This window comes from Hyperolius riggenbachi, chromosome 2, assembly GCF_040937935.1.
Source record: "Hyperolius riggenbachi isolate aHypRig1 chromosome 2, aHypRig1.pri, whole genome shotgun sequence".
NCBI classification, from domain to species: domain Eukaryota; kingdom Metazoa; phylum Chordata; class Amphibia; order Anura; family Hyperoliidae; genus Hyperolius; species Hyperolius riggenbachi.
Genome location: NC_090647.1, coordinates 539,803,523 through 539,830,483, shown reverse-complemented (window position 1 = coordinate 539,830,483; position 26,961 = coordinate 539,803,523). Strand labels below are relative to the sequence as shown.

General features: G+C 45.9%; 2 protein-coding genes across 6 annotated transcripts in view; one reads left to right on the top strand and one right to left on the bottom strand.

Annotated features, from left to right (window-relative positions):
- Positions 1-11,484, top strand: part of PDZK1 (PDZ domain containing 1) — a 108,882-nt gene extending 97,398 nt beyond the window's left edge. For all 5 annotated transcript variants that reach the window (XM_068270743.1, XM_068270747.1, XM_068270745.1 and 2 more), the window contains exons 7-9: positions 686-961; positions 3,920-4,222; positions 11,051-11,484. In XM_068270743.1, the coding sequence (XP_068126844.1) occupies positions 686-961; positions 3,920-4,222; positions 11,051-11,218 (747 nt within the window). In that variant the 3' untranslated portion in view covers positions 11,219-11,484. The remainder of the gene's footprint in view (positions 1-685; positions 962-3,919; positions 4,223-11,050) is intronic.
- Positions 11,485-17,779: 6,295 nt separating this feature from the next.
- GPR89B (G protein-coupled receptor 89B) overlaps positions 17,780-26,961 on the bottom strand; it is a 75,411-nt gene continuing 66,229 nt past the window's right edge. The window contains exon 15 of the mRNA XM_068266194.1: positions 17,780-18,196. Within this exon, the coding sequence (XP_068122295.1) occupies positions 17,990-18,196 (207 nt within the window). The 3' untranslated portion in view covers positions 17,780-17,989. The remainder of the gene's footprint in view (positions 18,197-26,961) is intronic.

Below are 26,961 nucleotides of genomic sequence, written 5' to 3'. Positions count from 1 at the left end.
CAAGAGTTTCCAATCATTTTTATCATAATTGAGGAAAAAATGAACATAGGTGTGTGGTATATTGGTCATATTTTTTAAATGTTACAATCAGTCAGAAAAACTGATTGCAATTCTTAAATTGAACAGATATTTAAAAAAATTGTATGGTGTGTGGCCACCTTTACACTATCTTATCGCTGTGTACGCACGCCGGACGTTTTAAAGCACTTAATTCCACAAATTTAGGAATGTAATGGGATTTCTGCCCTTTAGAGATTAAAACATGACTCTGCATCAACTACGTAATTTTTGGAGGGACTTTTGCCATGTATCGCCCTCCGGCATGCCACAGTCCAGGTGTTAGGACCCTTGAAACAACTTTTCCATCACTTTTGTGGCCAGAAACAGTCCCTCTAGGTTTTAGTATTCGCCTGCCCATTGAAGTCTATGGCGGTTTGCCAGTTCACAATCGTTTGCGGCACATTTGCGTTCATTTCATGTTCGCAACATCAGTACTAGCTGGAACCTGATTTAATGCAGCCAAAGGAGAAAATTAGGTAATCAGTAGGGGAATATATTTGCTCCATACCCCTAGGATTACCTAGTGCAGGGAGAGCCATCTCTCAGCTTCCCCCTCTATTATGTTTTTATTTTAGCTAGAATTCTTTTCTATCTCATTTTTTATTTTCTATAATTTCTATTCCAGGCTGGACTCTCACCATTTGTGCATTTGAGAGAACTTCATGATCCTCCACCAGCATATACAGAGCCTTCAAAACCTGTGGAAGCTCCCAAACCAGCAGTAGCACCATCCACCAAACCAGCTGCTACTCCGGCATCTACACCAGCACAACCTGCCGCTCCCCCCGCCTCTCTAGACCCCAAACACAAGCCCAGGCTCTGCAGGGTGAAGAAAGGAGACAAGGGATTTGGATTCAACCTGAACGCTCTGAAGGATGTTCCTGGCCAATACATCAAGCAGGTGAGTAACCTGTGACTCCGGACCACCAACGTGACCCAATCCAGACCCTTTAACATGACCCAATCCAGTAAGTACGCACTATTCTGCTCTCATCATTCTCTGTGATACCACTTTGGGGTCAACCTAAATGCTCTGAAGGATGTTCCTAGCCAATACATCAAGCAAGTGAGTAAAAAGTGAGCCCAGCCCTCCAACACGACCCATTCCAGGCCCTCCAACACAACCCAATCTAGATCCTCCAACACGACCCAATCTAGAGCCTCCAACATAACCTAATCAGACCCTTCAAAACATCCGAATCCAGGCCCTCCAACACGGCCCAATCCAGGCTCTCCAACCTGACCCAATCCAGTAAGTACACACTATTCTGCTCTCATAATTCTCTGTGATACCACTTCGGGGTCAACCTGAATGCTCTGAAGGATGTACCTGGCCAATACTTCAAGCAAGTGAGTAACACGTGACCCTAGCCCTCCAACACGACTCAATCCAGATCCTCCAACACGACCCAATCCAGTAAGTACTCACTATTCTGTTCTCATCATTCTCTGTGATACCAATTCTACCATTTAATATTCCTCTAGGTAGATGTAAAGCCACAATATAGGACAATTCATAATAGAGCTGCAGAGATATTAGGCCCGGTTCACACTTGCGGTTGTTTGCCAAACGGACCGGATGACCTGACCGGATCCGGACCGGATCCGGATCGGAACCGTACGGTTCTGATCCGGATCCGATCCGGATCCGGTCAGGTTGCATCAGGTGTCCATCAGGATGCGATCCGGATCCGTTTGGCAAAAAAACGTTAAAAACAAAAAAAAGTTGGGGGTCTGGGAGGTCAGCAGAAGGGGGACCTGTGGAATCAGGCCCTCTGCTGTTTAGCACTCACCTCCACCTGCGACATGCTGCCAACATCTCCGGATCCGGATCCAGCTGTGCTGCTCCACTCCAAAATGCTTGCCCATGTGTCCCCATCCAATATCGCCGCAACAATCCCCATAGGAAGTGGGGTAGAACATCCGGATTTCTCAGCCTGTGTGTTGTGCGCTCTCCGGTTCCCATTGGTTTGTATTGGCCGGATGGTGCAGTCCGGCTCCGCCCCGGATACGGCTGCCGGAGGAGCCGGATGAAAAAATAGCGCATGTTGGAACGGAGGCCGGAGTCCGGATCCGGCCCGGATCCGGTCCGGCTCCGGTTCGGCAGAACGGACGCATGTGAACGGACGCATAGGCTTTCATTGCTATGCCGTGCGTCCGTTCCGTCCGTTCTGCAAGCGGTGCGGCTCCGGCACGGCGATTCCGGAGGGCCACCGCAAGTGTGAACCGGGCCTTAGTCCTGTTACTACACAAAAAAAATCCATTCAAACTAAAATAAAATTAATGAAAATCCTTTCATAGTAGGTCCTCCACTGGACATCTTCCTATAACAGAGGGCAGTGGACCAATGGATATGAAGAACACACTCCATGCTTTCTCATAGGAAACACATGTCCCCCACCGTGTCTCGGATTGTCCACTGTGTTTCCACAGTGTACAACATACACTGCCACAGACCATTAGAGCGGCAGTGTCTCTATACATTACACATCTGTACAGTACCATCCGTACCATATGGACAAGCTGCCTCTCCAGCTTAGTGCGTGAATTACAACTTATTACTCTGTTTTATAATTTTTTCCTTAGGATAGACCAAGGGAAACAATTAAATAAGGCACCAGGGACATACTTTTTATTGTCTTTTGACAACTTAATACAGTTAAGTAGGCCATACACACCTTGATTTTCCTCACCGATGTGGCATGTTGTGCTATAGACTCCTGGCAGATTCTACCACAGTGATGGGAGTGTGCTCGAAATCTATAGCTCAACATGCCACTTCCATCATAATTTTGATCAATTTTCGACCAAAAATTTATCGAAATTATGATTAGACAGAAAATCTCGATTATGGGCTGGCTCACACCAAGAGCCTTTAAAAAAAGTACTTGGCTAATTGTTTCTGTGAGCTAGTTCACACCAGGGTGATGTGATTTTTGGAGGTGGTTATGCCTCAATGTAGAGTATAGGAAAACTGTAAAATCACTTTAAAAAATCGGTGAATAGAGCAATTTTCAAAGCGTTTTTTGCTAAAAGCTGTTCACTTCCTGGTCAAAGTGTACTTCCAGTTTTGCCACAAGAACTACAAAATTGCTCAATGCAAACTCTCCAAAATTGCTAGGCATAAATAGAAAATCGCTAGGAACATGCTGGGAATCGCTACTGCACATCACTAGAAAAGTGATAACCGTTTGCAATTACGCTTAGCGGTTTTTGGTGTGAACTAGCCCTGATACAGAGCACCGGAGGAGCGCCCATAGCATTGCACTATATCTAGCAAGTGAAAAAATTAGAACTATGCAAACTACTACTTTATAACTACTAAATAAAAACTGTTGATCTACTTTACGATAAGTCAGACCCAGAATTTTGCACACAGTAATAAAGTACATAGTCAGTAAAAAAAAACTCCACAATAAAACAATTGCTGGTTCCAGAGCTAAGCCCAGAAAAATAATATACAAAATTGCTTATGTCGCTATGGGTGTGAGGAGAAAGACCCCTTTGACCATTTAAGGTTCCTTATTGTTCCATCAATATGATGGAGATTAAAACTGACCAGTGACCAATAGGGCAATGCAGCTCATTTTACTTATTTTTACAATAGTTTATTTACTGTAGGTTACCACTGATTATGTTGTTCTTTTTTCCATCCTATGCTCCCTTTCTGGTTCCTTATTCAGTCTCTGGTTTGCGGTAAAGATAAAATAAATGAACTGTACGAGTAACAGATCCAATTTTCTTTAAATAGCTATACAGTAGAAGCTCCTTCATGCACATATTGGCTGGTTGCAGCCACTGTTTAAGATGTCTCCAGAAAGGTCTTGGTAAACACTCATCATGTCATTGATCTTGCTAGGTTGTGAAGGGCGGTCCAGCAGACGTGGCGGGAGTCAGAGAGGACGATGTGCTCGTGGAGGTCAGTGGTGTCAACGTACAGATGGAGAGCTATGAGAGCGTTGTGGGGAGGATCAAGGCAGCAGGAGAAACTGTCACTGTACTGGTGGTTTCACCAGAAGGCAATGAATACTACCAGTCCCAGAAGATCCAGATAAAGGCCTCCATGGCTGACCCGCTTCCTGAAGTCAACAGCACTCCTAAACCCAAGCAGAACACGCCACCACCAAGCAAGGCAAGAGCAGCCCAAGAGCCCATTGAACTGGTGAGAAAAACGTATTCTTTCTAAGTTGAATCCATTAAAGTTATCTGGACACAAATGTTTAGTAGCTATTAACAGGATGTAAGTGAACTCCTTGTAGTATCAATGGAAGCAAGGATAGGAGTAGAGATGGCCCGAACTGTTTTGCCGGCAAAGAGTTTGCATTCACCCCCTCAAGCGAACACATGGTATGTTCGACCTGCCCCCTACACATTATAATGGAGCCAAACTTTTACCCCTCACCCCAGAGTTAGCAGACGCATGGCAGCCAATCAGCTATGCCTCCCATCTGGACCCTCCTACACACACACACACACACACACACACGCACGCACGCACGCACGCACGCACGCACGCACGCACGCACGCACGCACGCACACACACGCACACACACACACGCCATTTTGCAGTCTGTGTTTGGCTTCTGTGCTAGGCAGATCAGGGAGAGTGTACTGCAGATAGGGAAAGCGTTAGTAAGGCCTGTGTTCTGTGTCCCCAGTGGAGTTTTTTTATGCTACAATACCAATTCACCATCTACATATCCCCAGAGCCCTTCTAAAGGCTCTGTTTTAATCTTGTGATATTGATGTTCAGTGTGTCCACATAGTGCACCTTAGCTGTTGCAGACAGGTGCAGTAAGTGCTTGGTGCTACAGTAGTTCACCCTTCTGAGGGCTGTTTTTATTGCTATTGTTATATTGCAGTTCTTTGAGTCCAGTGCACACGTTAACTGTTGGAGACAGGTCTGCTGGTCCTAGTAGTGCAATGGAGCATAACCCAATAATTCTTCACAACCCCTACTGCTCCCTGTTTAAGGCCTCAGTGCAGAATCAGTGTTTTTTTGGGTCACTTAACTGTCATTGAGCTACCTTAGCCCGACCGTAGGGGCTGGAAAACAGCGATCGCCTGCACTCCCGTGAACGTGTGCACAAGCAAGGCGGCCACTAAACACCACTACACAAAGATTTCCTCCAAGAGGACTAACATTTATGTCGTGGAGGTGTCAACTAGCAGAAACAATTATTTTCTCACCTCACCTGACAGTGTGAACCGGGCATAACTCTTACACTACCTTATTGCCATGTACGTGTCTCACCACACGTACATACATACACACACACACACCTGGGCGAAACCACAAACAGGCAATTACATTTTTAGATTTCACTCATTGACATTAATGGGAACATTTTAAAAGTTGCCATTCTCACAGAAATAAAGCCAGAGTGCCCAAACTTGGCACAGCTGGTCACTTGGTGACTGAGATTACGAACTCAGGAAAAGTGGATGGAGCATAAAACAGCCAATCAAAATGTAAACTGCAGCCAATATTAGACTTAATCACCGGGTTCTCAAACTTGGTACATTTGGTCTCTAGGTGACTTGGATTAATATTTAGGAAGATAGAAGGAGCCTACAACAGCCAATCAAATTTTGCCTAATGATTTTCAAGGGGAATATTTCAATTGCTGTAATTATTATTATTATTATTTATTGTATTTATAAAGCGCCAACATATTACGCAGCGCTGGACAATAAATATATACAATGATACAAGGATGACATACATAGGGTTATACACATAGAACAAAGTTATACATGCAAATTGTACAAAATACATGATCATGCAATATGGGCTGGTTAGGTAGGCCCAGTAATACAAGTACAGGCTGCCATGGGACAGGAGCACATGATCCTGTAGATTACACTAGGGAGTGGAGGACCCTGCCAGAGGCTTACAATCTAAAGGGAGGGGTGGAAACACTAGGGGGGGGGGGGCTGTTAAATATTCCTTACAGAGTTACTGTGTGGTAGGAGGTGGGTAGGCCATCATAAAGAGGTGGGTTTTGAGGGCTTGCTTGAATGTGTTGAAAGAGGGAGCAAGTCTAATGGGTGGTGGAAGGGCATTCCAGAGGGTGGGGGCAGCTCTTGAGAAATCCTGCAGGCGGGCATGGGAGTGGGAAATGCGTGGGGTGGTGAGGCGAAGGTCGTTGGAAGAACGGAGGGGGCGACCTGGTGTATACTTGTGAACAAGCTCCGAGATGTAGGTAGGGCAGGTTTTGTGCACAGATTTATACGCCAGGCATAGAATCTTGAAACTTATCCTGAAACGGATAGGGAGCCAGTGCAGGGATTCACAAAGGGGAGATGTGGATGCAGAGCGGTGCGAAGAATGGATGAGTCTTGCAGCCGCGTTCATCTCTGATTGAAGGGGGGCAGTGCGTTTCAGGGGGAGGCCAGAAAGGAGGGAATTACAGTAATCAAGGCGGGAGATGATGAGGGCATGGATGAGCAGTTTGGTCGTGTCCGGGGTTAAGAAGGGGCAGATCTTGGAGATATTACGGAGGTGGAAATTGCAGGCTGTGGTGATGTTTTGGATGTGTGGGATGAAGGAGAGGTCAGAGTCCAAGGTGACACCCAGACAGCGGGCCTGGGAGGTAGGGACAATGGTTGTGTTGTCGATTGTGAGGTGGAAATCTGGGATGGGTGCAGCAGCATGTGGTGGAAAGATCAGGAGCTCAGTTTTGTCTAGGTTAAGCTTTAGGAACCTAGCTGACATCCAGGAGGAAATTGCTGAGAGACATGAGGAGACCTTGTTTATGGTGGTGGATGAGAGATCGGGGGTATGGAGGTAAATCTGAGTGTCATCTGCATAAAGGTGGTAATTGAAGCCCAGGGAGGAGATAAGCTTGCCAATTGAGGAAGTGTATATGGAGAAAAGAAGGGGGTCTAGAACAGAGCCCTGGGGGACCCCAACTGAGAGGGGGGCAGGGGTTCAGGAGGAGCCATTGAAGGAAGTGGTGAAGGAGCGATTGGATAGGTAGGAGGAGATCCAGGCCAAGGCAAGACCATGGATGCCCATGGACTGTAGTGATTGGAGGAGGAAGGAGTGGTCAACAGTGTCGAATGCTGCAGAGAGGTCAAGGAGGAGCAGGATGGAATAACTGCCTTTGGCCCTGGCAAGGGTAAGGTAGTTGACCACCTTGGCGAGGGCTGTTTCAGTTGAGTGTGCAGGTCAGAATGCAGACTGTAGGGGGTCAAGTAGGGTATTGGTGTTGATGTATTGTGTAATGCGCTGGTGGACTAGGCGTTCAAGGAGTTTAGAAGCATAGGGAAGGAGGGAGATTGGGTGGTAGTTAGAGGGTAGGGATGGGTCGAGTGAGGGTTTTTTCAGCAGGGGAAGTACAGTGGCCTGTTTGAATGCTTTGGGGAAGATGCCTGTGGAAAGGGAGAGATTGAACAAGGAGGTGAGGACTGGGGCCAGGTCAGGGAAGTGGGGACGAAGAGTATTCGCAGGTACCGGATCACAGGGAGAGGATGTGGGGGGGGAAAGCCACTAGCAGCAGGCTGACTTCATCGATGGTGGCAGGAGCAAAAGAGGCGAGGGGTGGATGAGACAGGGGAGCAGCTGGGAAGGAAGGCAAGGGGACAACCTGAGAGGCATTGTGAAGGGAGGGATGGAGGAGGTATATTTAATTGCGTATTGTTGCAATTTTAGTGGTGAAGTGGTTGGCAAAGTCATTGGCTGAGAGGGAGGAGCTGGGAGGGGGAGGAGTGGGGTTGAGGAGGGAATTGAAGGTAGCAAAAAGCTGTCGAGGGTTGGAAGCTTGGGTTCCAATCAGTGCAGCAAAGTACCTTTGTTTAGCCTTATACTGTTAATGGTAGAGGCCTCAAACCTGCTACAGTCAGTCATTAGGTGACTGGGATTAATATTTAGGAAAGTGGGTGTAGCCACAAACAGCCATTCAAATTTGTTTGATTGATAAATTGCTTCCATTCTCACATTATTGATGCCAAGGATCCCAACGCTCACAAACTTCATTGAGTAGTCACTGTGTGTGACTGACACTGTGTGTCAAGGTTAGAAGAAGTTGGCAGAGCCAACAACCACCAAATACATACCCGAGCAACACAAGGTCTTCAGATAGTATTGTATAAAAGGGAGAGGGGAAAAGGGAAAGCCTATATAGTAGATGGAGTCCAACCAAACTTCAATGTTAATGGTTTAAAGCAGGCTTTCTCAACCAGGCTTCCTTGAGTACTCTGCAGGGGTTCCTTGGCATTTTCCCCCATCGTGGTGGTTGGGGAAGTATGATAGAGCACATTATAATAGGGGTTACTGCAAAAAGGGGGTACTACATTGGGAGTTAGAATATGGAGCACATATAAAAAGGACTAGAATAAGGAGACACTGTAATGGGGGAAGTGAAATAACTAGCCACACCTACTTTTAAAGACCACGCCTCCTGCAAAATAAATGCAAGGGATTCTTTGAGATCCAAAAATTATTTGCAGGGGTTCCTCCAGGGTGAAAAGGTTGAGAATGGCTGGCTACTTGACAACTGAGGCATTTTTCCCCTTGTGGACCAGAGCAATTTTCACCTGTCAGCGCTCCTCCCTTTTTTTTCGCCAATAACTTAATTACTACTAATCACAGTGAAATGATCTATATCTTGTTTTTCTCACCACCAATTAGGCTTTCTTCGGGAGGTACAGTATGCTTAGAATTATGTTATCCTAAATGCATTTTAATTGGAATAATAAGAAAAAAAATGAAAAAATTCATTATTTCTCAGTTTTGGGCAATTATAGTGTTAAAATAAAATGTTCTACTGTGGATAAAAGCCACACATTTTATTTTCCAATTTGTCCCGGTTATTGCAACGTTTAAAAAATTTCCCTAGTACAATGTATGACGCCAATATTTTATTTGGAAATAAAAGTGAATTTTTTTTTAGTTTTGCGTCCATCGCTAATTACAAGCCCGTAAATTAAAAATTAATAGTAATATACCCTCTTGACATAAATATTAAAAAAGTTCAGTCCCTAAGGTAACTACATTATATATATATATATATATATATATATATATATATATATATATATATATATATATATATATGTAGTTACCTTAGGGACTGAACTTTTTTAATATTTATGTCAATATTTAATTTTTTTCTTCCTATACAAAAAAAAGTTTGGGTACTATGGGAGGGTGTGGGAGGGAAATGGTTGATTATAAAACTCAGTGTGGGGATTTTATTACTTAAAAATGAATTTTGGTGTAATTTACTATTTGGCCACAAGATGTCCTCAGCCATCATTTCCGATTCATGTACGTAAGCACGTGAATCGGAATTAATGCGTGGCAGTGTAACAACAGGAAGATACAATGAATGCCGGCCTCTCAAAGATGCCAGTATTCATTGAATCAGGGACTTAGATTTATGAATGGGAACTGCGTTCCTATTCATTCATCTCCCCGCTAACCAGCGGTAACGGCAGCGAGAGCTGCACGCCGATGTAGACTTGTATTCACCGCCCTGGTGCATCCTGTGAACTTTGCAGTATATACTGCAAGGTGTGCAGTAAGTAGTTAAAGGATCAGACAAAGGTGGTCTACAGGCCAAGGACAGGTGTGACACAAAGTTCCAATGGGTTAAAGGTTCACAGAGCCTCCCCTGATCCATAATCTTCAAGTAGAGGGTATACTGCAGGGCCTGGCCGAGGCAAAGGCTGGAGAGGCTCCAGCCTCAGGGCGCAGTGTAGGAGGGGGCGCCCAACTCACTCAGCTATCATTTCCCAATTGTGTTGGAAGCAGGCAGAAATAAGAAAAAGGGGATACATGGCAGTGGCTGCAAGCCAGATAACTAGAGATTAAGGTGTTGGGGAGGTTGTGGGCCCTGGGGCGCCTCTTAGTCTAATAGCAATCAGTGTGTGACAGCTGGGGTGGGAGGGATGGAGCGGCACACTTTGCTGTCTCAGCCTTGGGTGCTGGAGGATCTTCTCCCGGCTCTGGTATACTGTATGTGCCACACATGTAGACTTCCAATGAGGCAACAGGAGAACTGTCCCAATCGCAGACTTCTCCTAAATAGTTTAGCCAACACGTCGCAATCAGACGGGGAAGTCCATGAATGTATTGTTCATGCAGCTACAGGTGCAACTTGGAGCAGAGCGGAATGCAAGCTGGCAGCTGATAGGCAGGCAAGACAAGCAAGAATCTATTGTATGCAAAGCACATGGATGGTTTAAAAAGCGTTACTCCAAAGAGTATATTTGGGGAGGGGGGTTGGATAGAGTAAAGAGGGGTTAAAAAATTTGATGTGTTATTGCTGTCTGGATTCATTCTGGTAAGAACTTAAAGGGACACTGTAGGGGGGTCAGGGGTAAATGAGTTGAACTTACCCGGGGCTTCTAATGGTCCCCTACAGACATCCTGTGCCCGCGCAGCCACTCACTGATGCTCTGGCCCCGCCTCCAGTTCACTTCTGGAATTTCAGACTTTAAAGTCTGAAAACCACTGCGCCTGCGTTGCCGTGTCCTCACTACCGCTGACGTCACCAGGAGTGTACTGCTCAGTCCCAGTATGGTCTGTGCCTACGCCGTGCGCTCCTGGTGACATCTGCAGGAGCGAGGACACGGCAACGCAGGCACAGTGGTTTTCTGACTTTAAAGTCTGAAATTCCAGAAGTGAACCGGAGGCGAGGCCAGAGCATCGGTGAGTGGCTGCGTAGGCACAGGATGTCTGCGGGGGACCATTAGAAGCCCCGGGTAAGTTCAACTCATTTTCCCCCGACCCCCCTAAAGTGTCCCTTTAATGCCAAGTTGGAAAAATAATAATGGATCCTTGATGGTTACCCATAATAGGCCAATCAAAATGGAATGTGTGTACCAGGCTTAAGAGGTAGAAGTGTTAGGTTGAGGATGAATAAAAAAAAAAAAAAAGGAAAGTGAATTTGTATTTAAAGGGAAATAGAGATGGCTACTTTAATTTCATGCTTTGTATTAGTAAAATTTTGTAACTAACTGAGGTGTGAAACTTATCAGGAAACCCTATCTGAACCTGAGAAAAAGGAGGAAGACAAAAAGGAAGAGGACAAAAAGGTGGAAGACAAAAAGGAAGATGGCAAAAAGTTAGAAGAAATACAGGAGGACAAAAAGGTAGAAGACCAAAAAGAGGAGGCCAAAAAGGAGGAAGATGACACAGTTTTATAGACTCTAGGAACTTCACCATCCCGTGGCCATAGAAGGTCCCGAGAAGAGAACTGGTTTAAAAGCAAATTAGGAAGACTGGATTGTCCGATGTAAAGATTCACAGACTTCCATTCCACACGACTGATGACAGTTGGACTTCATTTAATTCCCTCCTTTGCAGCTGACTGATCACGAGCTGGGAGATGAGATGGCCGTATAATTATTAACCACCGCTGGGTAAACTCTCTTCATTCCTAGGTAGAACGGCAATAAAATATTTAACTTTATGGCTTGTTTACATCCTTGACATTTCTGTCCAGGCTGATTCAGCCGCCTCTATCAATCGCAGTTATCAGTCCATTAGGGAAAATGAAGGAGGCCATATAATGGGCAATTCCAGAGCATAGTGCAATTAACCTTCTCGTGTTGTTCTCTACTATAGAAATAGAGTGTGTTCAGATGGGCTATGCAACAGCTCTTTGTGCATGGTGCTTTCCTGATCAGCTACAGAATGGGCCTAGAAAAGTTGTCCACTCGAGAGATCACTCACCAGTCTGAAACATGAGTGGTTCAGGTACTGCTCATGCTCCGCACATACTCTGCAGATTGAAAGCTCCTGAATGAACCTGTAAATTATACCTAATACTTTTCTATTACCAGAAGAGAGAAACCTCCATATGCTTATTTATAAATTCCATATTTTTTCCCCTACCTAGCCCCTCCCAATTAACCATATGCGTCCACCTAAAGCCAACTACGAAGGTCCTAAACTTTATGGGTCACATGGTCCTCATCCAAGTACAAGGCCACAAGCTACTATGGGGCCAACAGAACTGTCTTGACTCCCTGCTTCAAGCAATTTCCCACAACCCATCTAAGAAAACTCCCCCCCCCCCCCCCCCCCTACCCTACCTCCCCGTGCCAGTATTACCTCACCAAATCCAGCACTGCACTATAAGCACAGCCAAAACCCGCATCAGACAAACAGTGGGAGGTAAGTTGCTCTAGCAGCCGTGCTCCCTTCCAATCACAGGTGTAAGGATGGGATGAGAGACATATGTGCCATGCACCTTTTAAGAAGCCGGTGAGACCCAGGCCTAGGCCCCATTGAGACATCATCGCTGCAACTAAAGTATAAGGAGTAGGGATGGTCACAGATGCAAATCATTTCTAGTTGATGCTAATTTTGGATGCAAATATATGCAGCAACATGAACCAATCAAATCCTGCTGAGGTAACATTCACTTGGTCCATTTTCGATCTGCATAAATTTGCATACAAAACTTGCATAATACTGCATCAGCTTGAAATATCTCACTGATTATCACTAATAAGGAGTACAATATGGAGAGGGAGGGGTCCTCTTTGTCATAGGTGGGGAGGATGGGGTAAGAAAAAAACATTTGTGTAGATGGATTTTAAAGGGAATCTGAAGTGAAAATAAACTTGTGATATAATGATTTGTATGTGTAGCACTGCTAAGAAATAAAACATTATTAGCACAGATATGAGTCTCATATTGTTTCCAGTATAGGAAGAGTTAAGTAACTTCAGTTGTTATCTATGCAAAAGAGCTTCTGTGAGCTCTGTGACTTTATAAAGTGGTGGACAGCACTGTTTTTTGAAGCACTTATCTCAACTGTCTCTCATTGTTTCTTCTTTGTTTATGGTCTTTCTGCAGAGAAATGTTTAAAGGGTCAGTAGCTCTGCTGTGAGATCATTTAAAATGCTGAGTGTATTGAGAATGATGGAGTATATAAAGCTATATACCTGAAAATAAAAATATGATATTTTCTTTGCTACCAATGTTCTATTAATTATCCATACTACACAACCAATTCATTATATCAGGAGGGTTTTTTTTCGCTACAATGTCACTTTAAAAATTAAAGAACATCACCAACTTTTTGCAAGACATGGTCAGTATGTAAGTGTTGGGGTGCATTCACACTATGCTCACTGCAGTGTGCTATCACATAAGTTATAATTACTGAGCAACGTGCTGTAGTGGCCCCACAGTGGGCTCATTTACATTGTTTTGTTGGCTCCACAGTGCGTTAGGTTCCGTCATAGTAACATGAGACAAGCTGTGCGCTACAGCATGTTACAAATGACCGGTGAGGAGATACTGTACACTGTGACAGCTTCCTTGCCTCAAAGCGCCAATTTCTAAGTCCATTGCAAAGCAATGCATGCACTTCACAACAGTTTTATAGGAACTTACCACCTAAAAAGTACTTTCAGTGAAAAAGACAGAGCCTGTCATGTAAAGCTCTTTTTTATGCCAGGATCAGTGGGTCTCAGGGTTAATAAATCACTTGCTGGTACATAATTCATTAGATGGGCAAAGCTCCGCCCCTCCATAGGCAAGACAGTCGCGGACATTTTTTCCTAAGTCATTCTAAGCTCTGGCCACTCCCACCTGCTTTGCCACAGACCACACCCAACTCGGCAGCCACCAATTAGGACATGGCTGACGAGCTGGTGGTGGGGCGCAACAATGTAGGTGGGGGTGGCCAGAGCTTCAGAAGACTTGTAACAAAAAAAACCCTCTGGGGATACTTACCTCAATAGCAGGGGCAAACCCAGGATTTTTAAGGTGGGGATTACTGAAAGGTCTCCCTCAGCCATGCACAATACAGTATAATAATATGGTAGGACATCATGCTGGGTACACATAAGGCAATTTCCCGACCAATAACGGGATCGATCAGGAGCCGTTTGGAAACAGATAATAATGACGACAGTCAACCTTGGTAAGGAAGGGGAAAGTGAAGCATTCACCCAGCAGGGCACAGGGCTGTGCTCATACCTGGCTCTGATAAATTCCCCAGAGCTGCTCCATGCTCTGTACACACCCTGCTGCTCCATGCTCTGTACACACGCTAATGCTCCATGCTCTGTACAAACGCTGCTGCTCCATGCTCTGTACTCACACTGCTGCCCCATGCTCTGTACACACAATGGTACTTCATGCTCTGTACACACGCTGCTGCACCATGCTCTGTACACACGCTGCTGCTCCACGCTCTGTACACACGCTGCTGCTCCACGCTCTGTACACACGCTGCTGCTCCACGCTCTGTACACACCCTGCTGCTCCATCCAAAGTCAACTTTAACAGGGAAAGAAAGGGGGCAGAGCTGTGAGCTGCAGGATACCTACAGATATTCTGGTGTCTCAATTTGTGCCTGTGCCCAGACACTGCACCGCCCCTGATCTGAGGGGGGATTCTGGGCAGCTGTAATTTCCCCCCTACCCCCCCCCCCCCCCCTCCCTCATTGATCTTAACAAGGCTTTCCCCATCCTCCTTGGTCCCGGCAATCCAGCACTGCAACCCCCCGAACACCGGCAAGGTAAATATTTACATACTTCGATCCAGCGCAGGTGCAGTTTCGGTACGGGCTAAGGCGGAAATAGCCGAGAGTGATAGTATCCGCTCTACTGCACAGGCGTGAGTCCTTTGCGCCTGTGCAGTAGAGCAGATCGATCAGGCTTCACTATTTCTGCCTTAGCCCAAATGAAGAGCCGCTAGTGCGCCTGCGCATGATGGCGGCACAACAGGAGAAATACCAACTAACAGCTTGTACAATTAGCCAGCTGACTTGGGGGTTGAGTCACCTTGTAGGACAAGATCCCCACACGTTGGCCCAATAGGCTGCCTGTCAAGTGCCTGTCTATGTTATACACATACAATTGATTATTTTTTTTCACATCAGTGTCATTTGTATGGCAAGCCTAGTGATGGGTCTGACAACTGCACACCTACAATTATTTACAGAAAGTAAAGAAGGCTGCTGCTCAAGATGCTAATTAAAGGGCACTGAAGCAACTTATGATATAATGAATTGTATGTATAGTACAGATAATGAATAGAACATTAGTAGCAAAGAGTCTCATTTTTATTTTCAGTTACACAGCTTTGAACTTTCCTGAAGTAAAACCTCATCACAAGCTGTCTCTCACCGTTTCTTGGCCGTTTAAGTGATTAAAAAAAACAGGACTGTATTCCACCCAAATGGGTGAACAGCTCGGAGAAGCTCTGAACAAGTCAAGTTTTTTTTAACTCTTCCTGTACTGGAAAACAATATGGGACCCTTTTCTTTGCTACTAATGTTCTATTTCTTAGCTGTACTACACATACAATTCATTATTTCATAAGTTTATTTTCGCTTCAGGTTTAAAGCCCAGTTGAACTCTGAAAAGAATTAGCCATACCTGCAGCCTCTTTCAGCTCCCCATAATATAAGTGGCCCGTCAGTATCCTTGTTCTCCCTTCTTTAGTGCTGCTGTGGCCCCCTCCATAAAAGCTCTGACCTGGCTGGGTCTCTCTCTGTCCGCAAGCCTCCACCACTAGTGCAGATAGTGTGTATATATATATATATATATATATATATATATATATATATATATATATATATATATATATATATATATATATAGTGTGTGCAGGGGCTATATACATACATATATATATATATATATATATATATATATATATATATATATATATATATATATATATATATATATATATATATGATAATGATTAAAGGGGCACTATGGCGAAAAATTGTAAAATTTAAAATATGTGCAAACATAAACAAATAAGAAGTACATTTTTTTCCAGAGTAAAATGAGCCATGAATTACTTTTCTCCTATGTTGCTGTCACTTACAGTAGGCAGTAGAAATCTGACAGAAGTGACAGGTTTTGGGCTAGTCCATCTCTTCATAGGGGATTCTCAGCAAGGCTTTTATACTTTATAAAGATATTCCCTAAAGGATTTAAACAATGATGCTGGCCAGCTTACCTGCTCGCTACACAGTTTTTTGGCAATTGGACAGAGCAACTGCCATTCACTACGTGCTTCTGAAAATAAATAAGTCCCTGAGAATCCTCTATAAAGAGATGGACTACCTTAGTCACACAGGCTCCGGTGTCCCTGCTCTGAGATCAGACAGGTAGACTGTACGCTCCTCGTTCCTGGGGGACAGCTCTGCAGTCTGCAATAGATGGTCCCACCTATTACCATGTCAGCCAATGACTGAATCTTATAAACGGCTGCTCCTCCCTTAAAGAGGAACCGTGACCAAGGATTTCACTACATCCCAATCAGTAGCTGATACCCCCTTTCCCATGAGAACGGATCATCAGGGGGCTCTGTATGGCTGATATTGTGGTGAAACCCCTCCCACAGTGTGATGTCAGGACCATGGTTCTGACATCACACTGTGGGAGCCTTGTTGCATTGTGGGAAATAACAGCTGTTTCCAACTGCCAAAAAAGCCAGCAGCATCTCCATCCAGTGACATCACCTGCCAGCAGTAAAAACATCACCATGTGAATTTGTCACCACTTTCATTAAAATAGCATAAAAATTGCTGCGATTTTTAAGCAATTTTTATGAAAGTGAATGGAATTGATTTTTAAAAAGCGTTTAGAAAATGCTAATCAATCACAAAGCGCTTATATTGTGGCTGAGCCCTAAATGTCTTTTTTCTCATCTTCCTGTCACTTCAAGTAGGTAGTCAAAAGCCAACAGATTTTGGACTTCTTGTCTACTCCTCATTACTAGGATTCTCAGTTTTACCTTTATTCCTTTGAAAAGCAATACTTGAATAGAATCTATACAAAAATGCTGGCCAGCCTCCCTAATCACTACCCACTATTTAGGACAACAGTTGGACAACAGTCATTCAACTAAGTGCATTTGTAAACAAAGAAATACCTGAGAATCCCCCATGAGAAGACAGACTAGTCTAAAATCAGATCTGTCATATCTTCACTACCTACTATAAGTGACAGCATCATAGGAAAACAATAATTTAATATAGTGCATTTTACTCTAAAAAAAACAAAAAAAAATTTCAACAAGATACTTAACCTAAGGAGAGGGAAGGCTCTGGGTCCTATAGTGCACCTTCCAGCTCCACTTACGGATCCCTTGCTCCAGCACTAGCTCCACCGGTAGCAGTATTTGACTAATTGGTCAAATACTGCTTTCTGCCGGCGATGGAGGCTTCGGAAATATTCGGGAGCCCGAGTGCTCCTGAAGACAGGCCGCTCCATACTGCGCATGCGCGAGTACGTTCACTTGCATGCGCAGGACAGAGCCGCCCATCTTCGGGTGCATTCGGGTTCCCAAAGACTTCCGAAGCCACTTCCGGTGGGGGATTCAAACGAAGGAGCCAACATTCCAACCAGGGGACCGAGAGAGGAAGAGGAAGGCTCTATAGGACCCAGAACCTTCCTTCACCCTAGGTGAGTATCTGCATGATTTTTTTTTTAATCTTTTTTTCAAGTTCCCGTTGACATTAAGGTTTTACACAAAGGTGGGGTTGGTGGGGGAAGGGCCAGACCTTAATAACAACTCCCCCCCCCCCCCCCCCCAAAAAAAAAACAACAACTGGAGATTCGCTTTACAGGTACTTGAAGACATCTTGTGCTACTTGGAGCGTGCGGTTACAAACCTTGACAATCTTCTCCCTTTAATAACCCCCATTCACCCTCCATCTAGTATTCATATTGGAAACTTTATAGAAAAAAAAAATCTACTAGGCACCAACAAAGACCCCTCCATAAAATCTCTGTTGTTTTAATGTCCAAGTTTACAAATAAAGACTTTTGTCACAGTGGATAGAAGAGGCATCCCCAAACAATACTAGTTACATTTGTCTGCATGTCCATGATTCCATACAGTCACTTTCTCGGGCCACTTCTGCTGGACCTCAGTAGGGTCTTCAGAATGTGGTCAACCCAATGGCCAGAAGTCTCTTGAAACAAGCATCGTTATAAAGCCATGTGCTTCTCTGGGGCCTGCTTGTGGGCCAGGTACAAGAAGAGGATGCTGGACAGAGCGCTGACCAAGAAGATGACGTCAAACCAACGGTGGTAGAAATTAAACTGAAGTTCTCCCAAGACCTCGGTGATGATGGTGCGGTACTCCAGAGGCATGCTCATCCGGATGAGGAGGACCGAGGACACAAAGTACATCCCCTGCAAGGACAAAAGGCAAGTTGAAAGCTCCGAATCAGGAACAACTTTCAATACAGCTGCAAAATCAGCAACAAATTGCCAACCACTTAACAGGGTTTAGCTCGCATGTTTGGTGAGAGGCGAGTGCATTTTAGAAGAAGGTTGATGGAACTCCACTAATTAGCTGTGGCGCTCCTGATTAGACATGCTTATGTTTATGATGGTCTGCACAATAGCTAATAGTAATACCAGTTCACTCTACGATCCCAGGAAGCCCACTGGCTCCTAGATTAGACTGCCTTGTTTCATGAATTCAATATCAAACTCCGTTCACTTCAGCAGAGCAGTAGGGTATCTGAACAGTATGGACATGTTGTAACACACTACCGGTCCACTGCACTCCGCTACCAGAGAAATGGCAACTCATATATGTTTTTATAGGTTTTGAACAAGTTGTGTAGGTCAGGTTTGTGCAGCTTATTCCTCATGCAGGAAAAAAGCAATCGGGGGCACTGTATTCTCTAGTGCAGGGGTTGGCAAACTTTTTGAGGGTAGGTGGGGTCCACAAATTTGACCAAGGGGCTGGTCCAGTATAGGTAGCCTGTGTGCCCCCCTCCCCGTGTACTAGAAGCCAAATGCGCCCCCTAGTCTTAGTTCAGCTCCTAGTTCAGGTAGCCAATGAGCCTCCCCCACAGTGTAGGTGGCCAGGTGTGCCTTCAGTTTTAAGTTGCCCCATCCCACCCCCACATGATCCCCTGTACCCCCCTCCCCCAGAATAGGTAGGGAGATGTGCCCCAATATTAGGAAGCCCCACTCACAGTTTAGATAGCAAAGTGTGCCCCCATTATTACGTAGCCCCACTTCCCACTATATGTAAGGTGTGCCCCAGTATTAGGCAGCCAGGTGTGCCTCCAGTATTAGACATCCCCCCTCACCAGTATAGGTCGCAGATAAGCCTCTCCCATCCTCCCTATGCAGAGTCGCGAGCCGAGCATAAATTAAGTAACTCACCCGTTCTCAGCTTCTAGCTCTGATTTGCCTGCAGCGACCAGTGTCCTCTCTACAGCCACAGAACAATATGACCGCTCTTCATGTGACTTGCTGACATGTACTGTGCTGGGTCACATGATGCCACTGTAGCCATGGAGATGGGAAGATGGACACGCAGCTGTATGGAGGTCAGCGCTGGAAGCTGAGAGTAGGGGAGTAACTTCATTTATGGTCTGCTTGGAACTCTACAGAGGGGGTTGAATCTGGCAGAGCCAGGTACGGTCCAGGGGCCTTACTTTGCCCATACCTGCTCTAGAGCAGGGCTTTCAACCTTTTCACTAATTGTACCACTTCTTTCCCCTGAAAATGTTCAACTACCACCAGTGTGCCTGCGTAGTCGAGCGGACCCGATTTGACTCGGATGCATCTGCCGGAGCCCAAGCAGAGAGCTGTTACTACGCATGCGCGAATGCCTACAAGCCCTGACAAGGAGATCTTTGGGAAATCCTAGCACTGGATTCCCTCTACCGAGGAGGAATCCTCTTTAGGATCCAGAGGCTTCCCCCTCCAGGGGCACTGTTTATTTTTCACTTACAGGTATACTTACAGCTTTTCTTACAGGTACAGCTGCCGGGTTACCAATGATCGGAGATACACTCAGATCAGCGGTAACCTGGAAGCAGTGAAGAGACAGCCAGGGGAACTGTGCACAGTGACGACGCGTATACTTCAAATACAAGTGAGCAGTGACGTCACTTCCTGTATTTGAAGTATATGTGCCATCAATGTGCACCATTCGCCTGGCTGATCTGGGGTCTGAAGTATTCAGGGCAGCACAGTAAGGAGAAAGTGAAGGGGAGCAAACTTTGGGGAGACAGGACCAGGAACAGTGGCAGCAAACCTGTCGCATACCACCTGGCCAACAGCAGAGTACCACTGCGCGTACCACAGGTTGAAAAGCCCTGCTCTAGAGTATCTGTCATGGTTGCAAAGCATTGCAATCTGAGCTCCTGTAGCTAATTAGTAGCTGGCTGAAGACAGAAATGGAATGAAGAAGTAAAAACTTTTAATAGCACAGGCATGTGTTGCCCAGATACAGATTCCTAGCAGATTTTTTTAACGAACCTTGAAAACAAGCTATCTCACGTCTATAAAGGAAGGCATCAGACAAAGCATTGCACACCATTATTCTGAATCAGGAAACCACAACATGCAAATAATACGCTAAACTGATCATTGCTAAACCACAATCTTAAGTCACATTAAACCACAGAGGAGGGAAACATTTGTAAAATGTAAAAGCGCCATTAAAAAGGTAAAAAAAAACAACAACATTATTGCTAGATACCAGAGTCTATAATCTGCAGTAGTACTCAGCACTTACAGCCCAAATCCAAGCTGTAAGTAACCTTAAAATACTATATGGCCCATATGCAATAAACTTTTTCTCCTGAGTTATCTCCTAGGAGATAATTTTAATCTCGTCTTTTAAATAACTCTTAAAGGGATACTGTAGGGGGGTCAGGGGAAAATGAGTTGAACTTACCCGGGGCTTCTAACGGTCCCCCGCAGACATCCTGTGTTGGCGCAGCCACTCACCGATGCTCCGGCCCCGCCTCCAGTTCACTTCTGGAATTTCAGACTTTAAAGTCTGAAAACCACTGCGCCTACGTTGCCGTGTCCTCGATCCTGCTGATGTCATCAAGAGCGCACAGCGCAGGCCCAGTATGGTCTGTGTCTGCGCAGTACACTCCTGGTGACATCAGCGGGAGCGAGGACACGGGCGTGCAGGCGCAGTGGTTTTCTGACTTTAAAGTCAGAAATTCCAGAAGTGAATTGGAGGCGGGGCCGGAGCATCGGTGAGTGGCTGCGCCAACACAGGATGTCTGCGGGGGACCAATAGAAGCCCCGGGTAAGTTCAGCTCATTTTCCCCCGACCCCCCTACAGTATCCCTTTAAAGCAGACCCAAACCATACATTTTTTTTAAATTCAAAATATTTAGTTGCACCACTTTGTCTCTGACACATACAAAGATAAACAAACACTCCTTCAAGTCTATGAGCATTTCAGTGCATGCTTTTCACCCTTCTCTTTTCATAACTAGGGTTATACAGGTGGCAGCCATTACTTCTGAGCTTAGTAGGAGGTTTCAGATCATGGGTGTGTTTGTCATCAGCTACCCTCCCTCACAGGGGCGTCGTCTACGTGAAATCTCACACAAGCTGAGATCACCTCCCCTGTGACATCATCAGTAGCAGCCTGGCAATATGAAAGGAAGGGAGGAGTTCCTCTAATAAATGTAAAATATTTTATATTTGTCATCATGCAACTGAAAAAAAGCTGCTATTTATTATTATAAATTAGAAAATAGCTTTTATTGATATGAAATATTTATATGAAATCTTGTATTTTTAATTTGGGTCAACTTTAAGCATTTTACAATTGAAAAAGCACCCAAAAGCTGGTGAAAGAGTACCTATCAAAATTATTTTGAGTATTTTCTTGCTTGCTGGCGGTTTAACCACCCTGGCGTTCTGATTAAATCGCCAGGGTGGCTGCGGGAGGGTTTTTTTTAAATAAAAAAAAAACTATTTCATGCAGCCAACTGAAAGTTGGCTGCATGAAAGCCCACTAGAGGGCGCTCCGGAGGCGATCTTCCGATCGCCTCCGGCGCCCAGAATAAACAAGGAAGGCCGCAATGAGCGGCCTTCCTTGTTTTGCTTACATCGTCGCCATAGCGACGAGCGGAGTGACGTCATCGACGTCAGCCGACGTCCTGACGTCAGCCGCCTCCGATCCAGCCCTTAGCGCTGGCCGGAACTTTTTGTTCCGGCTACGCTGGGCTCAGGCGGCTGGGGGGACCCTCTTTCGCCGCTGCTCGCGGCGGATCGCCGCAGAGCGGCGGCGATCAGGCAGCACACGCGGCTGGCAAAGTGCCGGCTGCGTGTGCTGCTTTTTATTTCATCAAAATCGGCCCAGCAGGGCCTGAGCGGCAGCCTCTGGCGGTGTTGGACGAGCTGAGCTCGTCCAGACCGCTCAGCAGGTTAAAAGGCATTTTATGACAAGGTGAGAAAATATCACCTGGGAGAAAACTCAAGAAAAAAAAGTGAATTGCACAGAGGTCTAAATGTATATCTGGTGTGGTCATCACTGTTGAATGATGATGAACTAATTAACGGCGGCTGAATTTAATACAGCGGTGTCAGATTTTCTATTGCAAGGCATGATGGGAGTTAAATATCTACAGGGCGGTGGGTGGTTTCTTATGAGTCAGGGCCCAGCAGCTCAACTCAGAGTCTAGTGTTGTGACTGACAGGCAGCAGGCTGAAAACTCCACCTCATTCCCAGCCAGATGCAGATGCAGGGGCAACCTGTTAGCTGCATACACAGTGCTGTCTCCTAAATTGACTGATTTAGTTTTATCTACTATTAGGAAAACTGTGAACATGGGACCAGACTGATAATCAAATATAGGCTTCGTACCTGCAGAGACTTCCTAGGTCCTCATAGCCCCCACCGTTGCCGCACATAACCCCCAAAACATATCCAACAAGAGCTTGTCAGAAATGTTTTCATGGCTGCACTCTTCATGCATGAGTGCAGCCCTCCTCAGCCAATAGGGCTGCACCTGAGCAGTAAGCCGCACCCGCTCATCCATGAGCGCAAGCCGTACTCGCTCATCCATGAGCGGCTCTGTGCTCCCGCGCTAGTTCGGCTATATACACGGAGTTGCAGCACGCCCGCATTCTTGCATGAAGAGGAGTTTGAACTTCCAGAGGGTTCTGGTCAGCGACGGTGGTTTGAAGGGGGACGTGGGAAGCTTTCGGAGGATCCAGAGGCTACTTTCTTCTTAAAGGGTTATTCAAATCAGAAAAAAAAGCAGTTGAACTTACTTGGGACTTCTTGCAGCCCCCCCGCGCGCTGTCCTTCCGCGACCCTCCAGCCAGCGGCGACGACCCCCTTACAACTGACCAGTGGCAGCTTAATGCGCAAGTGTGGCTCCAAGCCGCGCGTGCCCTTATCAAACTCCTGTTGCCAGGAGCGTTCTACACATGCACAGTAGTGATTTTCCCCTACTGCGCATGCGCGGAATGCTGGAATACACGGGGATGTGATGAGGCGGCGTGTGGCCCGCCAGCTTTGAGGGGTCGTCGCTGCTGGCTGGAGGGTCGCAGAACGACGGCGCGAGCAAAGGATGACTGCAGGGGGCTGCAAGAAGCCCCAGGTAAGTTAAACTGCTTTTTAATTTTTACTTAACATTTCCTTTAAGGATCTATTTTTTTTTTATCTTGCTCCATCTGAGGTGTGTTTTAAAGGCCTTGTGCCTTTTTAACTAATTATTATTAGGTTCTTTACCTATTTGAAATGTGTTTTACAGGAAGTATGATTTCAGTGTCAGACCCATTTTAATAATGAAGAGTGCTTTGTTTTTACAGAACACAAATCTTGTAAGCAACCCACCAGATGACAGGAATGGTCCTAATTGGAGGACAGTAGAAAAAAGTTGTTATGAGGAGAAACTGTGCCCAGACCGCGGTGGGAATGGCTCTGCTCGGTGTTGGATAACACACTTTGTGCTGATCTGGTGGGACACGAGGCTTGCAAACACAGTCAATAATTAACAGGAACTGTACTGATTACCAAGCAAAGTTCAGAGTGTGTGGAGTGCATGGGGGAGAGGCAATATCACTCACTATGAAAAGCAGAGAGAGAGACCCAGGATCTCCTCATCAGAACAGAATTGGGCACCCCCAAACTACTAGTGCTGTATATAATCTGCACGTTTCGCTCTGGTTTGTTTCCCGAGAGTGTGACACAGTTTTTGTCAGCAGATTTACCTTTGTCCCCCATAGTGACAACTTACAGAGGAACTCCAGTGAAAATAATGTAGTGAAAAAAAGTGCTTTTTACAATAATTATGTATAATTATGTTTAAATGATTTATTTCCCCATTGTAAAATCTTTTAAATCCCTGATTTACATTCTGACATTTATCACATGGTGACATTTTCACTGTTGGCAGGTGATGTGGCTGCTGCTTGCTTTTTTGTCAGTTGGAAACAGCTGTAAACCGCTATTTCCCACAATGCAGCAAGGTTCACAGAGAGGAAACTGCCAGAATCATGGTCCTGGCATCCCACTGTGGGAGGGGTTTCACCACAATATCAGCCATACAGCGCCCCCTGATAATCCATTTGTGAAAAGGAACATTTTCTCATGTAAAAGGGGGTATCAGCCACTGATTGGGATGAAGTTCAATTCTTGGTCACGGTTTCTCTTTAACCACTTGACAACCAGGTGTGGTTTGCCTGATCTGTGCTGCGTGGGCTCTCCAGCCCGCAGCACAGATCAGTATTATGCCAGGGCGATCAGACTTTCCCCCTTTTTTCCCTACTAGGGGGATGTCCTGCTGGGGGGGTCTGATCGCCGCCGGCTTGCTGCACTTTGCACGGGGGGGGTCTTCAAAGCCCCCCTCCGCAGCGTTTTCTGTGCTCCCTCTCCCTCCCTACCTCTTCCTTCCTGGGCTGCGCAGGACGGATATCCGTCCTGCGTATTGTAGGATAAGCTTCAGCCTATCATATGCCGGCGATCCCCGGCCAATCAGAGGCCGGGGATCGCCGATCTGCCTTACGACGCTGCTGCGCAGCAGCGCCGTATGATGTAAGCAGCGGGGATTTCTTCCCCGCGTGTTTACATTTTGCCGGTGAGCCGCGATCGGCGGCTCTCCGGCTGTTCACGGAGACACCCTCCGTGAACGGACATGGAAAGGCTCCATGGAAACCCGCAGACGACCAGTTTACGCCAATCGGCGTTAGCTGGTCGTCAAGAGGTTAAAGCTAACCTTCTATCCTAATGACCCCCTTTCCTTTGCCAACCCCTACCTTAATTTCAACAGTAACCCCCTTTCCGATTTATATCACTAATCGTCTATCCCGGTGTTAAAATCTTTCAAGATACACAACCTTAGACTCCCTCATTAACCAGTTGATATTCCACCATTTTTACCCCTTAAGATTCCTGACATTTTTTACACATTACCTGTATTGCTTTCATACAGCAGTAACTTTTTAATTACCTTCTTTGTGCAATATTTTTTTTCCTGAACTATTTTATTTTACAGACATTTTATACAGAAAAATTGGGCGTAAATGCAGGAAACACACATTTTTTTTCATATTTCACCATTGCTAATTTTCAGGTGACACGTCCCACAGTTATAAAACACATAAAAATTAATTTTTGGGCCATTCACAGTTAAAATGATGCCCCATATGCCATATTTTTTAATAGCTCAGCATGTGGCTGACAGTTATCACCAGCCTGTGCGCCTGTGGCGATTGGATGCGACCACTAGGGCGACAGTTCGGGGGGGGAATAGAGCTGTACAGATGCACCACTAAGCCACAGCAGAGGTTTACATCTGTAGAGCATTGGGGCCCTGAACTTTTGCTCTAGTGATCGCATCTAATCACTATAGGCAGAAGTCATTAAAAGTTTATAAACAGGTACAGGTACTGCAGGTGTTAACAATGGGTTAATAGGCTAGGCTGGGGTTAAAATTTAACTGGGAATTCAAAACACTCTTTATTTTAATTGGGACCAGGTTACTTTATTTTATTGGGACCAGGCAGTCTTTAACTGCTTGCGGACCGAGTCACACTGATGGGCGTGGCCGCGGCGGCAGCCCCAGAACCACCTAAGCCGATCGGCGTAAAGTCCTGTGGCTTAGTTTGGCAGGAGATCGCGAGCACGCTGCGCGTGCATCTCCTGCTTGGTAGGCGGAGCTTCGCCTTCAGTCGAAGACTGTTAGATGGTGAAACTGCCGTCTATTAACAGTGTACAGCGCTGCGATCTAAGGCAGCGCTGTACTGGGGACAGCCATGTGACACGGCTGTCCCCCTGGGGGGACACAGAAGCGATCGGCGGCGATAGGCTGCCGGGGGGAGGGAGAGCGGACTGGGAGAAAAAAAGAAAAAAAAAAGAGGAAATTTGTTAGAAAAATAATAATAAAAATATTTGTAACAAAAAAAAAATAAACACTGGGGAAGCGATCAGACCACACCAGCAGAGAGCTCTGTTGGTGGGGAGAAAACGGGGGGGGGGGGATCACTTGTGCGGTGTGTTGTGTGGCCCTGCAGCGAGGCCTTAACCCCCCTGGCGGTATAAAAAATTCCGCCAGGAGGGAGCGCAGCAGTTTTTTTTTTCTTATATCATGTAGCGACATGATAGCTGCAGCTCAGCGGCATCCCCCCGCCCGCTTCGATCGCCTTCGGCGATCTTCGATCAGGAAATCCCGTTCAAAGAACAGGATTTCCTGGAGGGCTTCCCCCGGCGTCATGGCGACGGGGCGGGATGACGTCACCGACGTCGGGACATCATTGGGAGTCCCGAACCACCCCTTAGCGCTGCCTGGCACTGATTGGCCAGGCAGCGCACGGGGTCTGGGGGGCGCGCGGCGCGACGGATACCGGCGATCGAGCGCGGGGGGGCGGCGATCGGTGTGCTGGACGCAGCTAGCAGAGTGCTAGCTGCGTCCAGCAAAAAAAAATTTAAACAAATCGGCCCAGCAGGGCCGGAGAAGACCTCCTGTGCGGCTTACCCCGAACTACGTTCAGGGTTACCGCCAAGGAGGTTAAAGCTGCAGTGGCCAATTAGCATAAAAATGGCCTGGTCTTTAGGGGGGTTTAACACTGCGGTCCTCAAGATGTTAATGCAGGACGTAGATTCTAAGTCATGAAACATACAGCAGCACTAATTAGGACATAGGATATACGTCCTGGAATGTAAACAAGTT